The 19,362-nt window shown below is 57.1% G+C and overlaps 7 protein-coding genes and 1 non-coding gene across 8 annotated transcripts; 5 read left to right on the top strand and 3 right to left on the bottom strand.

The window, feature by feature from the left end:
- Window positions 1-22: 22 nt before the first annotated feature.
- VTJ04DRAFT_387 (uncharacterized protein) lies at window positions 23-1,258 on the top strand (the record flags this gene model as incomplete). The annotated part of the gene is made up of 2 exons (XM_069361816.1): window positions 23-33; window positions 610-1,258. 2 exons carry the CDS (start codon window positions 23-25, stop codon window positions 1,256-1,258), a joined length of 660 nt encoding a protein of 219 aa, XP_069222997.1.
- A 142-nt stretch (window positions 1,259-1,400) lies between these two features.
- On the top strand, window positions 1,401-6,037 carry VTJ04DRAFT_386 (uncharacterized protein; the record flags this gene model as incomplete). The annotated part of the gene is made up of 3 exons (XM_069361805.1): window positions 1,401-1,493; window positions 1,557-5,612; window positions 5,681-6,037. 3 exons carry the CDS (start codon window positions 1,401-1,403, stop codon window positions 6,035-6,037), a joined length of 4,506 nt encoding a protein of 1,501 aa, XP_069222996.1.
- Window positions 6,038-6,088: 51 nt separating this feature from the next.
- VTJ04DRAFT_385 (uncharacterized protein) lies at window positions 6,089-6,475 on the top strand (the record flags this gene model as incomplete). Its single annotated transcript, XM_069361794.1, has 1 exon — window positions 6,089-6,475. The coding sequence occupies one exon, from the start codon at window positions 6,089-6,091 to the stop codon at window positions 6,473-6,475; it is 387 nt and encodes a 128-aa protein (XP_069222995.1).
- Window positions 6,476-7,415: 940 nt separating this feature from the next.
- On the bottom strand, window positions 7,416-9,747 carry VTJ04DRAFT_384 (uncharacterized protein; the record flags this gene model as incomplete). The annotated part of the gene is made up of 3 exons (XM_069361783.1): window positions 7,416-9,218; window positions 9,279-9,394; window positions 9,654-9,747. The coding sequence occupies 3 exons, from the start codon at window positions 9,745-9,747 to the stop codon at window positions 7,416-7,418; spliced, it is 2,013 nt and encodes a 670-aa protein (XP_069222994.1).
- A 786-nt stretch (window positions 9,748-10,533) lies between these two features.
- VTJ04DRAFT_t5 lies at window positions 10,534-10,633 on the bottom strand. Its single transcript has one exon. It is a non-coding gene; the product is annotated as a tRNA-Val (tRNA).
- Window positions 10,634-11,185: 552 nt separating this feature from the next.
- On the top strand, window positions 11,186-13,452 carry VTJ04DRAFT_383 (uncharacterized protein; the record flags this gene model as incomplete). The annotated part of the gene is made up of 6 exons (XM_069361773.1): window positions 11,186-11,219; window positions 11,287-11,375; window positions 11,466-11,755; window positions 11,822-12,243; window positions 12,311-12,347; window positions 12,414-13,452. The coding sequence occupies 6 exons, from the start codon at window positions 11,186-11,188 to the stop codon at window positions 13,450-13,452; spliced, it is 1,911 nt and encodes a 636-aa protein (XP_069222993.1).
- A 721-nt stretch (window positions 13,453-14,173) lies between these two features.
- On the bottom strand, window positions 14,174-16,463 carry VTJ04DRAFT_382 (uncharacterized protein; the record flags this gene model as incomplete). The annotated part of the gene is made up of 4 exons (XM_069361762.1): window positions 14,174-15,554; window positions 15,614-15,786; window positions 15,842-16,072; window positions 16,134-16,463. 4 exons carry the CDS (start codon window positions 16,461-16,463, stop codon window positions 14,174-14,176), a joined length of 2,115 nt encoding a protein of 704 aa, XP_069222992.1.
- A 1,479-nt stretch (window positions 16,464-17,942) lies between these two features.
- On the top strand, window positions 17,943-19,346 carry VTJ04DRAFT_381 (uncharacterized protein; the record flags this gene model as incomplete). The annotated part of the gene is made up of 2 exons (XM_069361751.1): window positions 17,943-18,437; window positions 18,507-19,346. 2 exons carry the CDS (start codon window positions 17,943-17,945, stop codon window positions 19,344-19,346), a joined length of 1,335 nt encoding a protein of 444 aa, XP_069222991.1.
- Between the last annotated feature and the right edge of the window lie 16 nt (window positions 19,347-19,362).

Below are 19,362 nucleotides of genomic sequence, written 5' to 3'. Positions count from 1 at the left end.
TCAGGCACTTGACAGAATTTCTATGGCGTTATGGTTGGTCTGGTCTGCAGCTTGTATTTGTGAAAGATAGGTACATGGATGGGAGTTGGAGCGTGTTTAAGAGCGATACCAAGAAATAATGGAAAGGTCAGGTTGTTTTGTTTTGATTCTGGGACACCGTGGTAGACAGGATTATTCAGCATAATGTCTAGAGCTTCAAAAAGTGTAATTTGAGTGTTGAGTCAACATCTTCAACCCTCAACCTGGCCAGACGTGAGGTTTGTGATGCCGTGAGCTGCTTTCCGAAATAGGAAACAATCAAACAGAGCCTCAGGTGCGCGGGGGAGGCCAAGGCCGAGAGACCAAAACCCGGAAGGCAACAGTCGCGGGCCTGAGGCAAGCCTGCAGCGCCAGGACTGGCGGATGAGACCTTCTCCTGCATGCAGGTTCTGCGCTCTGATTGGCCGTTTCACACATTGCTTGTGCCCGTGTTTGCCCGTTTTCGCCGCTTTTCCTCTCCTTGAGGGCGCAGGTTGCGTGATGACTAAGCCGTTCTCATAATTTCGCAGGCAGCACTGATTTCTCAGCACAGGACCCACAACCCTGCGCACAGACCAAGTTTCCCCCCAGGCTCTGCCAGAGCCCATCGCCGCGCGCGACAAGCCATTCATTGCCATTCGATCTTGGTCGGTCGGCTACTCTGCGCTCTGCCTCAACCTCTCCATCCATCCAAACGGTCACGGCGCGCATCAAAAAAATCGCCAATCTGCCCGCGACGCATCAAGACCATCCCATCGCCGTCCTTTCGGGCCACAAACGCGACAACCCCTGCGCTTTGTGCCCTCCCACCACACGACAACACCTGCCATCCCCCGGTTTTTTCCTTTTTTTTCGACTTTTGCCATTCGCTTTGGCACTTCGTCATCCCTCCCCCAAGGCCGAGCAGAAAGACCCGTGTATTTTCTTTTCGGTCCCCACACCAGCACGTCGCCCGTCCACCCCTCCCGAGCGCGACACTGCTTCGATAACACGTCCTACCTTTATCCACTCCCTTCGTCGTCGACCATCCCATTGCGCTCCGGCTTGTCCGGCGACGCGCCCGTCGACCACGCGCACATCGTGCATCGCGACCGTGTCCTTCATCCCGAATATCCAACTACGCCACCCCCGTTTCTTTTGCAACACGCGCGCGACAGGTCCCGTCATTGAGGGCCGGCCCGCCATCCCTTCGTTTTTATCGACTGCGCTTCGCATCGTCGTCGTCCCAACACGTGGCTAGACGCCAACTTGACCTTCTCGGTCACGTCCCCTCCAACTGCGATTGCCTGCCCACCAGACATGCACGCACGCTTGACGTCGCGATTGACCATCTGACTTGACACCCGCCCCGTTGGCCTCTCCCCTTCATCTCAATCGCCAACATGGCTAGTGCTCAGGCCCCGCCCGCGGTGCAGCACCCGGGCTCTGCCATCCCTGCGGGCATGACCCAGCAGCAGGCTCAGGAACTCTTCATGGTGAGTGCAACCCACCGTGTTCGTGACCATATCTAGCATCGAAAGACTGCTAACCCCTCGCAGAAATTCCAACAAATGAAGAAGCAGGGAGTCCCACAAAGCGACCCCGAGTTTATCAAGACCCAATCCATCCTCGCCGCCCTACAACGCCAAAATGAGCTGCGCAAACAGCAACTGCAGCTGCAACAGCAGCAACAACTCCAACAGCAACAACAGCACCAAGCTATGCAGAATGGTCTAAACGGCGTCCCCAACGGCACCCCAGCCGCCCGTCCCCAGACTACCATGCCGACCTCTACCGGCGCACTCGGAGCGTCAGCACTTCCAGCCACTGCGAACAATGCCGCAGCCGCCACGCCTGCCGGGGCCCCGGGTGCAGCGCCGGCGCCGCACCCCGCGAGCCAGTTCACCCAGGCCCAGCTGAACCTGCTCTGGACCCAGATCAAGGCGTTTAAGATGCTCGGCAAGAATGCTGGCGTCCCGATCCAGTTACAGAAGGCCATGTTTGAGCACCGCGCGCGCCGTCGCTTGTCTCAGACGAAGCAAGAGGTGGTGCCTCCGACCCCCGCTCCGGACGCGGCGGCGCAGGATGCGCAGAAGCCCAGTACCGATGCCGCCGCAGAACCGGCCCCAGCAACAACGACGTCCACCGCCCCGACCGCGAAGACATACAAGACGGTTAAGTCCCCGTACGACGGTGGGCTTGTGCGTAAGACCATTTCCTACCTGGACCACGGGCGCCGCAAGAACCGGCTTATTATCCCTGGTATCTTCCCGGCCGGTATCGACCTGGAGCAGCTGCGCGCGGACCGCGAGAAGATCATCTTCAACCGCATGAGCGCCCGGTATGCCGAGCTCAAGTCGCTCCCTGGCAACCTCGCGCACTGGGACGCGTCTCAGGACACCCTCGTCGCCGATGATACTGCCAAGAGGAAAGCCATTATCGAGATGAAGAAGTTGGCCCTGTACTCGAAGCAGCGCGCCCTGCGTGAGCGCATCGGAAAGCAGATGCTTCACTACGACAACCTCGCCATGACGACGAACCGCTCCTTGTACCGCCGCATGAAGAAGCAAAACGTCCGCGAGGCCCGCATCACCGAGAAGCTTGAGAAGCAGCAGCGGGACGCTCGCGAGAACCGCGATCGCAAGCGCCACGAGGACTTCCTGCAGGCCATCAACAACCATCGCAACCAGGTGTTGAACAACGCCACCGTCCAGCGCACCAAGGCTCAGAAGCTCAGCCGTCTCATGTATGCCCACCACTTCAACATTGAGAAGGAAGAGCAGAAGAGGATCGAGCGCACTGCCAAGCAGCGTCTGCAGGCTCTTAAGGCCAACGATGAAGAGGCCTACCTCAAGCTGCTCGACCAGGCCAAGGATACGCGTATTACCCACCTCCTGCGGCAGACCGATGGTTTCCTCAAGCAGCTTGCGTCCTCCGTCCGCGAGCAGCAGCGGGAGGCCGCCAAGAAGTATGGCGAGCAAGGCATTCCTCCCCCTCCCGAAAGCGACTCCGAGGAAGACGACGACGACGACGAGAACAGCCGCAACAAGATCGACTACTATGCCGTCGCCCACCGGATCAAGGAGGAGGTCACGGAGCAGGCCAGCATCTTGGTCGGCGGTACGCTCAAAGAATACCAGCTCAAGGGTCTGCAGTGGATGTTGTCTCTCTACAACAACAACCTCAACGGCATCTTGGCCGACGAAATGGGTCTCGGCAAGACCATCCAGACCATCAGTCTCATCACATACCTCATCGAGAAGAAGCACCAAAACGGCCCGTACCTCGTCATCGTCCCTCTCAGTACCCTTACCAACTGGAATCTCGAGTTCGAGAAGTGGGCGCCCTCGGTCGCCAAGGTGGTGTACAAGGGCCCGCCGCAGGCTCGCAAGATGCAGCAGGACAAGATTCGGCAAGGCCGCTTCCAGGTCCTGCTCACGACGTACGAATATATCATCAAGGATCGGCCGCTGCTCAGCAAGATCAAGTGGTTCCACATGATCATCGACGAGGGTCACCGCATGAAGAACTCCAACTCCAAGCTCAGCGCCACCATCCAGCAGTACTACAGCACGCGGTTCCGCCTCATCTTGACCGGTACCCCGCTGCAAAACAACCTTGCCGAGCTGTGGGCGATGCTCAACTTCGTGCTGCCCAATATCTTCAAGTCGGCCAAGACCTTCGACGAGTGGTTTAACACTCCCTTCGCCAACACGGGCGGCCAGGACAAGATGGAGCTCACAGAAGAAGAGCAAATTCTCATCATCCGTCGCCTGCATAAGGTGCTGCGGCCATTCCTGCTGCGCCGTCTCAAGAAGGATGTCGAAAAGGATCTTCCAGACAAGACCGAAAAGGTCATCAAGTGCAAGTTCTCAGCATTGCAGGCGCGCCTGTACAAGCAGATGGTCACCCACCAGAAGATCGCCGTCATGGATGCCAACGGCAACAAGACCGGCGCTCGCGGCCTCAGCAACATGATTATGCAGTTGCGCAAGCTCTGCAACCACCCCTTCGTGTTCGATGAGGTCGAGAACCAGATGAATCCTGCCAATGTCAGCAACGACCTCCTCTGGCGCACAGCCGGCAAGTTTGAGCTGCTCGACAGGATCCTGCCCAAGTACAAGGCGACCGGTCACCGCGTCCTCATGTTCTTCCAGATGACTGCTATCATGGACATCATGGAGGATTTCTTGAGGTATCGCGGTATCCAGTACCTCCGCCTCGATGGTACCACCAAGTCGGAGGAGCGCTCTGAGCTTTTGAAGCTCTTCAACGCGCCCGACTCGCCCTACTTCATGTTCCTGCTCTCCACCCGCGCCGGTGGTCTCGGTCTGAACCTGCAGACCGCCGACACAGTCATCATCTATGATTCAGACTGGAACCCGCATCAAGACTTGCAGGCGCAGGATCGTGCCCACCGTATCGGTCAGAAGAACGAAGTGCGCATCCTCCGACTTATTAGCTCGGCGTCGGTCGAAGAGAAGATCCTGGAGCGCGCCCGTTTCAAGCTCGACATGGACGGCAAGGTCATTCAGGCCGGTCGCTTCGACAACAAGTCATCCGAGACAGATCGTGATGCCATGCTCCGAACACTGCTGGAGACGGCCGAAATGGCAGACTCGGGCGAGCAGGAGGAGATGGACGACGAAGAACTCAACATGATCCTCGCACGCAACGAGGAGGAGCTCGCCATCTTCCAGAAGCTTGACGAGGAGCGGTCACGCGACCCCATCTACGGTACCGCCCCAGGCTGCCAGGGCAAGTCCCGTCTGATGACGGAAGACGAGCTGCCAGAGATTTATCTCAACGATGGCAACCCGGTCGAGCAGGAACAGGAGGTTCAGCTGGGCCGTGGCGCTCGCGAGCGCACCAAGGTCAAGTACGACGACGGGCTTACGGAGGAGCAATGGCTCATGGCTGTCGACGACGACGAGGACACTCCCGAGGCGGCAGCAGCGCGCAAGGCGGCCCGCAAGGCTAAGCGTGAGGCCAACAAACTTAAGCGGTTGGCCATGGCCCAAGCAGCGGCCGAAGGGTCACTCGCCAATTCACCGACCGCCAGCCGCGAAGGAACCGAAGATGTCGAGACGCCCAAGAAGCGCGGCCGCAAACCTGGTAGCAAGAATCAGGAAAAGCGCAAAGCTGAAGAGGGTGACGACGAGCCACCGGCCAAGAAGCGCCGCGGGCCGCAGGGACGCCCGAAGGCGGTCAAGGATGCAGGCGGCGAGAACCGTCTGGCGCCAGCGGTGCGCGAGCAGCTGCAGAAGAGTCTGCGCCGTATCTACGACGGTCTGATGAACCTCGAGGTGGACGATGAGGAGCCCGAGGAGAAGGACAAGGACAAGAAGGATGGCGAGGACGACGACTCGGACGATGGCCCGATGAAGCGCCTCATCATCGGTCCTTTCGTCAAGCTGCCGCCCAAGCGGGAGTGGGCCGACTACTACGTCATCATCACCAACCCGATCTGCATGAACGACATCCAGAAGAAGATCAAGAGGGAGGAATACAACTGCCTCGGCGACATGCGCAGGGATTTGGATCTGATGGTGTCCAACTGCCGGACGTTCAACGAGGAGACCAGCTTGATTTGCCAGGACGTGAACCTGATCGAGGTAAGTGTTTCTTGTCGATCCTCAACACTGTGGCACAGCGGGAGACTAACAGCACCCCCCCCAACCAGGCCTTCTTCAAAGAGCAATTCGAAAAGGAGCTGGCAAACAACCCAGAGCTGCGCGCCCTCGAAGATCCTTCCTCCGCGGCTCCCTCGACAGCCGGCGGCCAAGACGGCCCTGCGCCATCTGCAGACGGCACCCCCGCGCCGAGCAGCAGCAGCCAACAGCAACAGTCACAACCGCCGGCCTCTCAACCGCCTGCGTCATCATCAACAACGACTACGACAACGACGTCCCACCCGACGAGGATCAAGCTTGTGTCGTCGAGCGCGAGCAGTAGCAACGCAGCAAACACCGCGGCGCAAGCGTCCAATGGTGGGGATGCGAAGAGGGTGAACGGAACGCAGAATGACGACGAGGAGTAGGATGCTCGGGGTCCTGCGCGCAAGAGGAGGCGGGTTCGGTGAAACACTTTGATGCATGATAGAGATACCTTGGGAAACGTTATGTGGAGAGAGAGATGTGAGGAGGCGCGTGCGTTCGATGTTTCTGTATGGATGGATGGAAGCGGGTTGTCTACCTTACCTAGTAGAAGCGGGGAAAACGGGAGGTGGAATGCAGAAGGGTGGATTTGCACCGGTGTCATATTGGTTTTTTTGGTTCTTGGTCATTCTGTCAAGGGATGGATGGATGGCTGGACGGACTGGACGGATGGATGGATGGATGGATGGGGATGTCCTTCTGCACGTGTGTTTTATTTTGAGGATTTTACATCTTTATTTGTTTTTTCTTGCTACTTTTTCATCATTCAAATTCTTCTTACTACTACTATTCTCGGAGAGGAAGAAGAAGAGCACGGGTAGCAGAGAGCGGTTTTTGTTTGGTGTAGGTAGCGGGGCGGTTATCTTTTGTTTTCAAACAAGCAAACAAGAACACTACACAACACAACACAAACAATTGGTGGACATGGGCAGCATGGGATGTTTTTATGTGCGACGTGTTGTTTGTTGGTTTTGTTTTCGTTCTTGTAGTGGTTCCGAATTTTCTCTAATGGAAGGGATGATGGATGGATGGTTATGAGGTGATGGATGAAGATGGTACGATGGCTTTGTGTATGTATGTCTCTTACTTGGTGGTAGCCACCTGATAAGGTACCTACTTACCTCGGTCTGGCAGAGAAAATAGTTGGTATTGTGCCGTGGCATTGGTGTTTGCTTAGTACCTACCCGACTCTAGTGACTGATGTTTTATTTGGTGAGTTGGAGGTGGTCGGGATTGGGGTTGAGAAGAGATGTTAATACCATAAGGTCCCAAAGTCCAAAAAGGCTGCATTGATTCGGGTAGGTAGTTCTTTAATAAGACGGGGAAGACAAACTCACCCACACCAATCTTGAACATTGCAGTTCATCATTCATGAATGGGTAATGCTGCGTCGATGTCCATATCTTGACAGTCATCCATGGACATGACAGTATTACGGCTTCCATGCTGTGCTCGTACTGTACCACTCTCTTATCCCCAGAAAAAAGAAGACCCGAAGACGGGGCGATCATCATTTCGTCATACTTCCTGCCTGCTTCTATCTCCCTCTCTTTGCTCACTCTCTGTAAACTAGGTAACTATATATCCACCTTCCTCTCCCCTCCTCCTCTCGCAGCAAACAAAAACCGCATCTTCCACCTCCCAACATCTCCTTCACCATCTTGTTTCTAGAAACCCATCCCATCCCTCAGTCCACCCACACAACCTTCCCAACTTCTTCCCCCCCAACTCCTCTTTCCCACTACCGTAACAACCCTCCACTTATCTCGCCCTTGTATAATGCCCCTTACTCTGCTCCATCCTCAACTCCTCCTCCTGACTCGGCAACGGCGCCCTTCTCCTTCCACTTCCATCCTTGCTCGCCGCAGCACCGGCACCAGCTCCAGCTCCAGCGGCCCCGGGAGCAGGAGGAACTCCCGCCTTAGCCAGCGCAGCAGCCAGCTGCGGCGGCGGCGGAGGGATCGCGCCCAACCCAGCCGCCGCAGCAGCGGCCAATTGAGGCGGGGGCGGGGGGATCAGGCCCGGAGGCAGCAAGCCCGGAGGGGGCGGAGGAGGCGGGACGATGCCGGCTTTTTTCATCATCTCCGCGATGGCGGCGAAATCGGGCGGGTTTTTCGGGTCGATGGCTAGACCTGGAGGAGGCGGCGGGGGGATGATGCCGGGTGGTAGGGGGAAGGGGAGGGGAGGAGGGGCGGAGGAGGAGGATGGGGTTGTTGTGCTGGCGCCGGCCGCGGAGCTGGTGGGCGGCGGGGGAGGGGGGATGAGGCCTGGTAGACCGGGAAGGCCGGGAAGGCCGGGGATGCCGGGAAGGGTGCCTGGTGGTGGGATAGCTGCGCCGCCTGCTCCGGTAGCGGCAGCAGTGGTGGAGGTGGTTTGGCTGCGGATGGGCATCTTTTGATCGACGAGGCCGTCCATTTCGTCTTGGAGTTCTTGCTCTTCTTCGACTTGGCGCATGTGCCGGTGGCCGCGGCGGTCCCAGGTTCCTTGGGCTTCGGCGGCGGCTTCGCCGATGTGGTAGCGGTCGTTGAACCGGTCAGCTTCGCCTGGACGCGCGCGAGCCCAGAAGCGCGTGATGCGATCGTTGGAGCCGGAAGCGAGGATGTGACCCAACGGGTGCCAGTCAAGGGACCAGATGGCGAAGTCGTGGGCATAGGGGATTTTGTGGGCTGGATAGATGATCTGCGCTGGGGCAGAGGCGGGGTCGGGGCTGTCGTAGGGCGAGATGGATGGGCCTTGGCCCGGGGGCGTGTTTGGTTCGTCGAGAAGGTAATGGAAGAGGGCACCGTCGGAACCGCCTGTGCTGAGGAGGTTGGGGTGGACGGGATGCCAGGTCAGGGTCGAAATGTCCTTCTCGTGGCCGCGCAGGAGGAGGACGTCGCGCATCATTCGGAGATCGAAAACGCGAGCTGTCTGGTCACGGGCCGAAGTGGCCAGGCATTGGCCGCGTATCCTCTCAAACAGAGTTTTAGTGATGGTGTTCTTGTGGCCGTGCAGTGTGGTCAAGCAGCGGCCTGTCCGAGGATCCCAGAGCTTGACCAAATGGTCCTTGGATCCTGAGACGATCAATCCCTTGGTGGGATGCCAGTCGCAACTTTTCGCGTCCCAGCCGTGACCGGTCAGCGTGGTCTCTGCAGCGCCAGCAGCGAAGTCGAAGATTTTGAGGGTCGAGTCATCGGACGCCGTGACAAACTTGACGTCGGTGGGGCTGAAAGCCAAGTCGCGGATCGGGTCTGAGTGGCCTCGGATGCTCTCGACATTGTTGAAATTGGGCTGCCAGTACTTGATGATGCCGTCATGGTCGGCCGAAACCAGCCAGTCGTCGCTGTGAGAATATGCCAGGGCGCGGATGGCTGAGTCGTGGGCCTGCATGATGGTTTCGAAGTTGAAACCAGTGCCATTCCAAAGGGTGAACTCGCCGCTGCTCGAGGCTGTCAACAGCCGGCGGCCCTCAGGAGTCCATCGGACCACATTGATGGGGTGTTTGATCTTGTTGAGTGATGAGTGGAGGTGACGTGAAGGTACTGAATCTGCCGGGCTGGTTGTCCTGGCATGGGGAGGAAGCATCTGGGAGTGGTCGGTCAGTCATGAGTTCCCGGGCGAAGGGACCAAGATGGAGCAACCTACATCGACGATATAGCTGATGCTGGGTCGCTCAACCTCGCCGGAATATGAGCCCATGTATCGGGGCTGGCGACGGCGCATCCAGTGGACGACGGTGGCACCATAGTCGGTGACAGGGCCTTGGGGATCATGAGTTAGCATCTTTCTCAACAGCGTGGGACGCATTTTGTATTTCGTGACCGACTCCAGTGTTCAACCAAGTCAGAGGGGAGTTGTGTCAGGGAGGAGAGTTGTGTCGCGGAGGGGAGTCTGAGAGGCAGCAAGAGACAGAGAAGGTCGCGGAGGATTGGGAAGGCTGGGGGATGTGCGTTCTCCGAGAGAGATGGAAATGCCAGTCCCATGGCAATCCATTCCCTACAACTTCATGGTTCAACTTACGTCTTCCTCTAACTCGCGGAGGTCCATCATGTCCTCCTCCGCCGCCTCCTCCTCCAAAGCCCTTGTCGCCGTGGTCCCTGCCTTCGTAGGCCATGGCGAAAGGGAGATGAGCAGAAGCAGTGATGTGCTATGAGGTTATGATGGTGGCGATGATGGGCTGTCAATGAGATGCATTTGGCACAAGAACGATGCTTTCTTCTTTTGTTTCTCTGTGCTGTGCTGTGCTGCAATGGCCCAAGTTGAACAACCCAAGCCCCACGCCAGATAAAAAGTGACCGTCAATGACCTCAGGCAAGAAAATATTGGTCAATTGTGCGCGACCCGATCTTGACTGATGGGAATTTTGAAACCCAGAGTTTCAGATTGTCGATGTGTTGATGTTGAAGCTCCCCAAACTCTGGCCCGTGTAAGAGGAAGAAGTGATGAACGATTGCAGTCGCGGTTGTCCATCGCATTGGAGCGCGTCGATGGCCCGTGCACAACCCTTGACCTTATGCTCATAGTTCCAGGGTTTTTTGGCATAAGTATCAGATCAAACACTGAGTTTGACACAAAAAAGAATGTAAGTAAAACAAAAATAAATACAAATGAAGTAAAAATTCAAACAGCAGACCAAAACTTAATGTGCAATTCATAAATGAGAAAAGGGACAATGAAAGAAGAGAAGATATCGACTCTATGAAGGCATGATTAGTGCAGGGTTAGGGTATACATAGAGACGAACCTTTGGGCCTAAGTGGACTGGGAAGTTCTCCAGGATGCGCGCTCTTTGTGCCTCGACTCGATTTTTGAGCAACTATCGAGTCAATGTCCAAATCTCTGAAATGCAAAATGAGGCTGGTCCGCAGCAGAAAAACACAAAAAAGAACAGCAAAAGCAATGATCGACCCAGGGATCGAACCTGGCACCTTCTCGGTGGGAAGAACCCAGCAAATTCACTTTTTGTGAACGAGACGTGATAACCACTACACCAGTCGACCTTGTGTGGTGGAACAGATCGGAGCTCGGGGTTATCGCGGGGTGCAATGGTGGGGAGGTGCTTGGCGGGAAGTGGGACAGGAACCTGGACTCGGGGTGAATGTTTTGCCCCTTTTCATTCAGGTCCTTCCTTGACTGATACTATTTGAATTATGGTTAAAATCTGACGACCCAAGAACCATGCAGCCTTTAGAGAGGTAGGAGGTCCTTGGATATCAAAAAAGGAAGATAGCAAAAACAAACCGCCTTTTTGATGGGTTGTCCGCTTTGTCGGGATGTCGACAATGGCGGGGAAGTGAACCCCTGAGGCGGCCTGTCAACTGCTGAAGACAAGGCCCAATGAAACCAATGACCGCGTCTACCGCCGCCCAGGGTCAGCCTCGCCAGCCTAAGCTGCTGCCCGCAACCTGAACCCGCTGAATCTCCTACTCACGACCACTTTGAACTCTTCAACATTGTCGTTGCCCCTGACTTTGACATCTCCTCAAACAAACATTTTCGAGTCCAACCTGCTTTCCCTCGTCCTGGCATCTGCGTCTTGAAATACCGACCCAATGGCTGGCCGATTTGTGCGCGCGTCCAAATACCGTCCGTCTCCCCAACACCTTCGGGTCATCTCCAGCGCTCGAGCTCGGTCGCTGACAATGCCCTCCAGGACACGTCTTCGGGAAGCCCACAAAGAAGGAATTCTGCTATGACAACCTCCATATCAGCCGCAATGCCTGGGACACCAACCTGGTCAAGGTACCTACCTCCTTATACACCAACATTCCCACCTCCTACTCCACGTTGGGGCCGACAGCTAGCTAACCGCGCCTCACCGCTGCTACTTAGGTGAACCCCGAATACCTCTCGGTCAACTGGGAGTCTGGAGGCGGCGGTGCCTTCGCCGTCATTCCCCTCAACGAGCGCGGAAAGCTGCCCGACCAAATACCCCTTTTCCGAGGCCACACTGCCCCTGTGCTCGACACAGATTGGAACCCCTTCAACGACCGCATCATCGCCTCTGCCTCGGACGATGGAAAGGTCTTCATCTGGGAGGTGCCCAAGGATTTTACTCTCTACGTCGACGCTGAGGTCATCCCCGATGTCTCTCCCGTGAGCAAGCTGGGCGGCCATTCGAGGTACTGTCTACCATCATATTACCCCTCACAACCCTTCAACATCCCGTAATACTCACACCGGACCAGAAAAGTCGGCCACGTCCTCTTCAACCCCGCCGCCGCCAACGTCCTGGCCTCCTCCTCGGGCGACCTGACCATCCGCATCTGGGACATCACCACCGGCCAGACCGGCCTGACCCTCAGACACCCCGACGTCGTGCAGAGCCTGTCATGGAGCGCCAATGGCGCCATGCTGGTCACCACTTCGCGCGACAAGAAGCTGCGCGTCTGGGACGTGCGCCAGGAGAAGCCCGTCCACGAGTACCCCGGCCACGAGGGCGCCAAGAATAGCCGTGCCGTCTGGATGGGCGAGCATAACAGGATCGCCACGACGGGTTTCTCGAGGATGAGCGAGCGCCAGATTGGCCTGTGGGAGCCGGGTCGGAAGGACCCTATCGGTGGCTTTACGTCCTTGGACTCGATTTCGGGCGTTTGCATGCCCTTCTGGGGTGAGTATTGTTCAACATTGAGTGTTGGTTCCTGTAAGGCGTGAGTCGATGCTAACCAAGCGTTCAGATGATGGGTCCAACTGCCTGTATCTTGCCGGTAAGGGGTAAGTTTGCGCGCGCGTGTTGTTGGACAAATCTCGGAACAGACCAGGATGCTAATGGTTCTCCAGCGATGGCAACATCCGCTACTTCGAGTACGAAAACGACAAATTCGAGTTCCTGTCCGAGTACAAGTCCTCGGACCCGCAGCGCGGCATCGCGTTCATCCCCCGCCGCGGTATCAACGTCCACGAAAACGAAGTCATGCGCGCCTACAAGACCGTCAACGACACCTACATCGAGCCCATCTCCTTCACCGTGCCCCGCCGCGCCGAGACCTTCCAATCCGACATCTTCCCTCCCGCCACCGGCCTCAAGCCCGGGCTGTCCGCCAAGGAATGGTTCGACGGAAAGACGGCCCTCCCGCCCAAGATCGACCTGCAAAGCGTCTACGACGGCATTGCCCCGGTCGAAGTCCCGGCTGATTACAAGCCGCCCGCCGCTGCTGCTCCCGCGCCGGCGCCGGCCCCAGCCAAGAAGGAGCCCGAACCTGCTCCGGCTCCGGCTGCTGCTCCGGCCCGTGCTCCAGTGTCCGTCGCCGACCAAAAGGCCTCCATCTCCGCCGCGGCCAACAAATTCAAGGACGCCGAAGAGGTGGAGGAAGTTGACGACGGCGCCGAGACGTCCAGCTTCGAAGAGGTCTCGCGCCCCGCACCCCGCAGCACCAGCGGCAGCACAACCACCGTCCCGATCCGCTCCACCTCTTCATCCTCAATCACCACCACCGCCGCCACAGCCAGCAAACCCCAACCCATCGCCACCACCTCATCCGCACAACCCTCCAAGCCTACCCCTTCTCCAGCAATCAAGTCCCCCGGTCCCATCACCACTACCACTACCACCACCACCTCGTCCACTCTCGCCCCACAGCAACAACCCCCGCAGAGCCCGGCCGTCGTCGAGGCCTCGCTGAGCGAGATCAAGCAGCTCCTCGAGCAGCAGACGCGCGTCATGGCGCAGCAGAGCGAGCAGATCGCCGCGCAGACGCAGCTGATTGCCCGCCTGACCAACGAGGTCGAGACGCTCAAGAAGAGGGTTGGGCAGGGCAGCGTGGAGCAGAGCGAGAGAATCCGACAGCTGGAGCTGGAGTTGGAGGCTGCGAGGTCGTGATCTCACACTCTTTGTGTTTTGCTCCTACTCTCTCGTCAGGGGGTTGAGGTTGGAAGTAGGGAGGGGATTTGAGGAGGATGAGAGTAAGAGGGTCGTGGTGATGATATAAGCTGAGGTTGGGTGAGGATAAAGGGTGGATTGAATGGGATAGCGTTGTTTTTTGTTTCCTGCTGTTTGACTGATTGAGATTGTGTTGTATGAGTGTGAGAGTGTGAAAGTTATTGGAGTACCTCGGCGCCCTGTGCCTATGGCAGACAATGATTGGACTGGAGGGGCAACTTAAACTTTTTATTCAAAGCAGATAAATATATACGGTACCTGACTTGTTGCGTCTGGTGGATGTAGGCAAGCAACTTGGACAACAAGCCCAGACTGAGGTAAGCAACCTGGTGGTGGAAGCTGCTGTCCTGCTACCTGTTGCATTTTTACTATTGACAGCTTAAGTATTGTACATAATATAGAAGGACCCTCCTCCAACATCTCATATCTGGGGAAAGGATGTACAAGCATGTAGACACCCCATCCGCCATAGAAGATTTAAGTATCTTACCTACCTGGGTATTTAAGCATCTACACAACCCGGAAAGCACAGCATCACAACGTTTCAAAGCAATACTCAGAAACACCCAGACACAGAACCCCATGTTTTACAACCTCCCGACCCATCACGCAGCCACCTACACAGTAAGCACATGTATTTATATCCATCTCCACCGCTACATTATTCCTTTTTCCCCTCCCTCTTTGGATCAGGATAGACCCCGGTATCCCAAACCACCAACCTCCCCCTCCTCCGCCAATCCTCATTAAACGCCCCGTTCCAGGCCGACCAGACTTTTTTGAGTTTCACTCCCATCTTGCTTCCTGGCGCCCCTTCCTGCTCTTGTCCTCCCTCAAAAAACCTCTTCAAAACCTTTTCGATCCCTTCAAAGCCGACGATGTACCGCGGTATTTCCTCCCCACCTTTTTGCGCCGTCGTTGTTGTTGTCGATCCATCCGAGGATGAAAGGCCAGGCCACAGCTCCTCTTTCAAAAACCTTACCCCATACGTGTCTCCCCGAGAATCGCGGAGGTAAAACCGATCCGCCTCATCCAGGTACTCTTGCCTTTCCACCGACCCGGGGGCGGTGTGCAAGGGCGGCTCGCACGTCAGCGCGCGCGCGCGCAGGGCGGGGTAGACGAGGTGCGAGCGCCAGGGGGTGGAGTGGCATGGGGTCAAGAACAGGGCGAACAATTCTAGGTCATCGCCTGCACCACCACCACCGGTATGGCTGGGATTGGCGGCGGCGGTGGCGCCGAGATGCAGCGCGTCCGGGTGGAGACGCTCAAACTCGCCTCGCAAGAAGGTCAGGACGGACAGCGGCGCGGGTTGGTGGTAAAGGGACAGATAGCCCGCGATGAGGAGGTTGAGAGAGAGGAGGTTTGTGAGGGCGAGAGTGTGGCGGAAGGAAACGCGTTGGTTGTTTGGACGAGAACCGCCGCCGCCGGGGGTTGCTGAGGAGGCGCTGGCGGCGGCGGGCTCGGGTTGGGTGAAGAATGCCGAGATGTAGGGGGCTGCGAGGATGTGCAGGATGGGCAGGAGCGGGTAAATGAAGCGGACTTCTTTGTGGGAGATAAAGGAGAGGATTGTGAGCACGGTCAGGGTTGCGGCGGCGAGTGTGCGGAGGGTGAAGGGCTGGAGGACGGGTTCTTGTTGGGGTTTGGTGGATGGTGATGATTTAGCGGCTTTGTAAAGGCCGACGAGGACGAAGGGGAGGAAGGTGGTTGTGAGGAGCGGGATGCCTTGAGAGAGGTAGTAATGCCAGGGCATGTGGCCGTAAAAAACGGCGAGGGACTGGGAGATGTTGAAGTACAGCCACTTGTAGGGAGGGAAGGTCCAGAAGCCGAAATAGAGGCGGTCGCAGACGAGAGAGATGGTCAGGACGGACAGTCCGCAGAGGAGAATCTCTCGGAGCAGAACCAGAAGAGTTGGCAGGTTTTGGGACCACCGGCCGGCAGAAGCCAGGCTGGAGAGGGTAAACCCAAGCACGACGAGCCAGATGAGCAAGTTGGTCGGACGAAGCAAGACAGCGACTGCAGCAAGCACGAGAGATATCCGGAGACTGTGTGTCAAGTCAGCCTGGGCAATCTAGGGCCATCTGATCATAACAGGATTTCGAACCTCTTGACCCGGTCCTTCTGCAGCTGGGCGGGCGTGTTATGGGCATCGCCACCAGCGAGCAGTTCCCACGGCCAGTAGCACAGGGCAGCAATGGTCAAGGTAGTCTCGAGAGAGTTGGAAAAGGTCCTGGTCGAGCAGTACCACTGCCAGGGGTTGAGGACGGTCATCCACAGCTGGAGCGAGTCAGCATCCCAGAAGTACAAAGGGATCGCGAGGCAGTTAACTGACAGCAGCCCATGGGGCATTGCTCGCTCTACCGTAAATGTCCATGGCAAGCTTCCAGGTATAAAAATCTCCCAGGGCAGCAAACACAGACTGCAAGGCACCAGGCAGGGTCACCAGCATCAGGGCCTTGAAGGGCGGGTAAAGGTTCATGGCAGCCATGACGGTGTCTACGGCCTTGTAGGCCACGGCGAAGATGGCGGGATGCAAGGAGGAGCGCAATTGGTGATGCCATTCCTGGCAGAGTCAGTTCCGGGTCCATTCATTTGATTGATTATAAAATTATAAGTTTCAATACCCAAGTCAACCATGCGCCGCTGCTGTTGCCAAAGGCCATATCCCAGGCGGGCTCGAGGGCCTGGAAATACTCGTCTGGCTGGAAAAAGGTGCGGACACAGAGGGCATTGATGAAGCGAAACATGAGCAGGACATTGAGTATGTCGCTGATCTGGGCTGCGGCAACTTGGGCATGAAGCAGTTGTCCCGGTGTCTTTGCGTCGGGAGATGCAAGAGCGAGGTCTGACTTGGATAATGTTGGAGGCATCTTCTGGCGCTGTCGCAGCTCGCCGGCCCGAGGTTGGGCTTCGGCAGCCGACCCGGTGCCGGTTGGAGGCGTGTCCGAGTCCATTGTGTCCGGTGTCCGGCGTGATGTATCGAAATTGGCCTACTCGTGTTTGGTGGAAGGAGAATCTCATGAACGAGGAGTGCTCTGCTCGAGCTGGGATGATGTCGAAAAAGGGTGGAGCTCAGGCCGTCCATCCTCTTGATTGGATGGGAGAGCTATCTTGTGGGTCCCGGGAACCTTGCTGGCCATCGTTGCTGCAAACATGAAGAGCATTGAGTGTGTCGAGAGCCAGACACCTAGCTTGAATGCTGAATATCAAGTACCTAGGTCTATTCTGAGCCACATAGCAAATGGGATATCACTTGTATCTCCTAAACCTCGAGTCCATTGACTCCAGCAAAACGTCCTCCTTGCTTTGTAGGAGCTTGGATGGATTGGTTCTTCCGCTGCTCATTCTCACTTTCATGTTCGCACCCCGTCATGAACATTCCCACTATTCTAGAGAACTTACGGCTAAGGACATAAACTCTGGCCTCTTCAACGCTTCCTCGGGTGACCTCTTGATGTTTGGCTCGTGTTTGGATACAGGTGTAGGTGGAAGATGGTGTCAGGTAGACTGGCTCCGGGTTAGGGTTATCTTCTTTGTTGGAAACATCAACCCTGTGATTGGTCAACCTTGATGCGGGGCGAGAGTAAGCGGGTCCACATTTGCCTGTTTGCCGTGTCCTGCCGTTACTTGCCGCGGGGGACAAGCTGCATCCACAAACTCCAGATACACACGTCATAGGGACCTTTAGGCGAGGAACAGAGACATTGTTGGTTTTCCTCCCATTGCTTGTCTTAGTAGAGCACTCTGAGAACCCCTTCCCAGAGCAATGACATCTCGTATGGATGACATGCCAGTACGTAATCTGTAGCACAAGTATCACCACCATGACAGTTCTATAATACTACCAGTGGCGAACATGAACCAGGAGTCTCGTCATGGAACCCAGCCTCCAGGACCATCATGTACTAATATTCGTCGTCAACGCCGCTCTGTGTCGGCATAGAACAGGGATATCACGATAGGTAATCTCTGACCCCACGTGAGAGGGTCATTGCCGTCATCTGGCAGCCCGAGACAGCGGCAGACAGCGGGTGACAGACCCGTTTCGGCGGGGCGCTGCAACTCCAGCCCGCTCTTGGCTCCCCGACTTGGTTGACTTGGGTGCCGGGGGGATGGTCCGCCCGAGGGGCAAGACTCCCGACCTCCGTTTATAACCTGTCTGTCTCCGGCCCGAGCTCGTGTATCCGACTGTCTTGTGTTTCTCCTCTTCAACAAGTGTAGAGTTTAGCTCAATTGACTGGTTAGATTTGCCTTGTCTTGTCTAAACCAAGTGTCTTTATTATTGTCTTTATCCATTGCTCTCTTGGCGGGGGATCTACCTACCTTTCATAGGTACCTGACTTGACTGCACCAGGCATTGACCGCCACCTCTCCTCCAACACCTCGACGACAACACTGACATACGTACAACACCAACTATCTCAACATCCACCATGGCTCCCCACGCCGACTCCCCGAAAGCCCCCTCCTCTCTCGCGGCAGACCGCTACCACGCCTCCTCCACCAAGCTTGCCATCGCCGCCGAGCACGAGTACGCCGCCCACAACTACCACCCCTTACCCGTCGTCTTTGCCCGCGCCCAGGGCGTCCACGTCTGGGACCCGGAGGGGAAGCACTACATCGACTTCCTGTCCGCCTACAGCGCCGTCAACCAGGGCCACTGTCACCCGGAGCTGGTCAAGGCGCTGACGGAGCAGGCCTCGCGGCTGACGCTGAGCTCACGCGCCTTCCACAACGACGTGTTCCCCGTCTGGGCCGAGAAGATGCGCAAGATGTTTGGCTACGACATGGTGCTGCCGATGAACACGGGTGCTGAAGCCGTCGAGACGGCGGTCAAGATCGCGAGGAAGTGGGCGTACAAGGTGAAGGGGGTGCCGCAGGGTCGGGCGTGGGTGTTTAGCGTCGCGGGGAACTTTCACGGGAGGACGGTAGGTTGATGACCTCCTCGCGATTATCTCCCTTCTTCCTTATATGTCGTACTAACTTACCATCTCAAGATGACCGCCATCTCCCTCTCCCTCGACCCCGAATCGCGCGACAACTACTCCCCTTACTTGCCCCACGTCGGCGCCGTCAACCCCACCACGGGCCAGCCCATCCGCTACAACAACATCTCGGACCTCGAAGCGGTCCTCTCCACACACGGCGCCGAAACCGCCGCCTTCATCGTCGAGCCCATCCAGGGCGAAGCCGGCGTCATCGTCCCGGACGACGACTACCTGACCAAAGTCCACGCCCTCTGCAAGAAACACAACGTCCTGCTCATCTGCGATGAGATCCAAACCGGCATCGCGCGCACGGGCCGCATGCTCTGCTCCGAATGGGCCGGCGTCCGCCCGGACATGGTCACCCTCGGCAAGGCTGTCTCGGGCGGCATGTACCCCGTCAGCTGCGTCCTGGCGGACAAGGCGGTCATGGGCGTCATCGAGCCGGGCACGCACGGGTCGACGTACGGAGGCAATCCGCTGGGATGCGCCGTGTCGATCCGCGCGTTGGAGTTGGTGGAGGAGGAAGGGCTGGTGGCCAAGGCGGATCGGTTGGGGAATATCTTCCGGGAGGAGGTGCGGAAGTTTGAGAGCCCTATGGTGAAGGAGGTGCGGGGCAAGGGGTTGCTGAATGCGGTCGAGATTGACGAGTCCAAGACGCAGGGCAGGACAGCGTGGGATTTGTGCTTGTTGTTGAAGGAAAAGGGCGTCCTAGCGAAGCCGACGCACGGGAATATTATTCGCTTCGCGCCCCCGTTGGTGATTACCGAGGAGGAGCTGAGGAGCGCGGTCAAGGTGATTGGCGAGGCGTTGAAGGAGTTGCCGACGGCGAAGGTTAGTGAGGGCCATTGAGGGAATTGAAACTGAT

This window comes from Mycothermus thermophilus, assembly GCF_041956435.1.
Source record: "Mycothermus thermophilus strain CBS 625.91 unplaced genomic scaffold VTJ04scaffold_1, whole genome shotgun sequence".
NCBI lineage: Eukaryota > Fungi > Ascomycota > Sordariomycetes > Sordariales > Chaetomiaceae > Mycothermus > Mycothermus thermophilus.
Note: the sequence above shows the minus strand (reverse complement) of the source record. Positions and strands in the feature narration are given on the sequence as shown.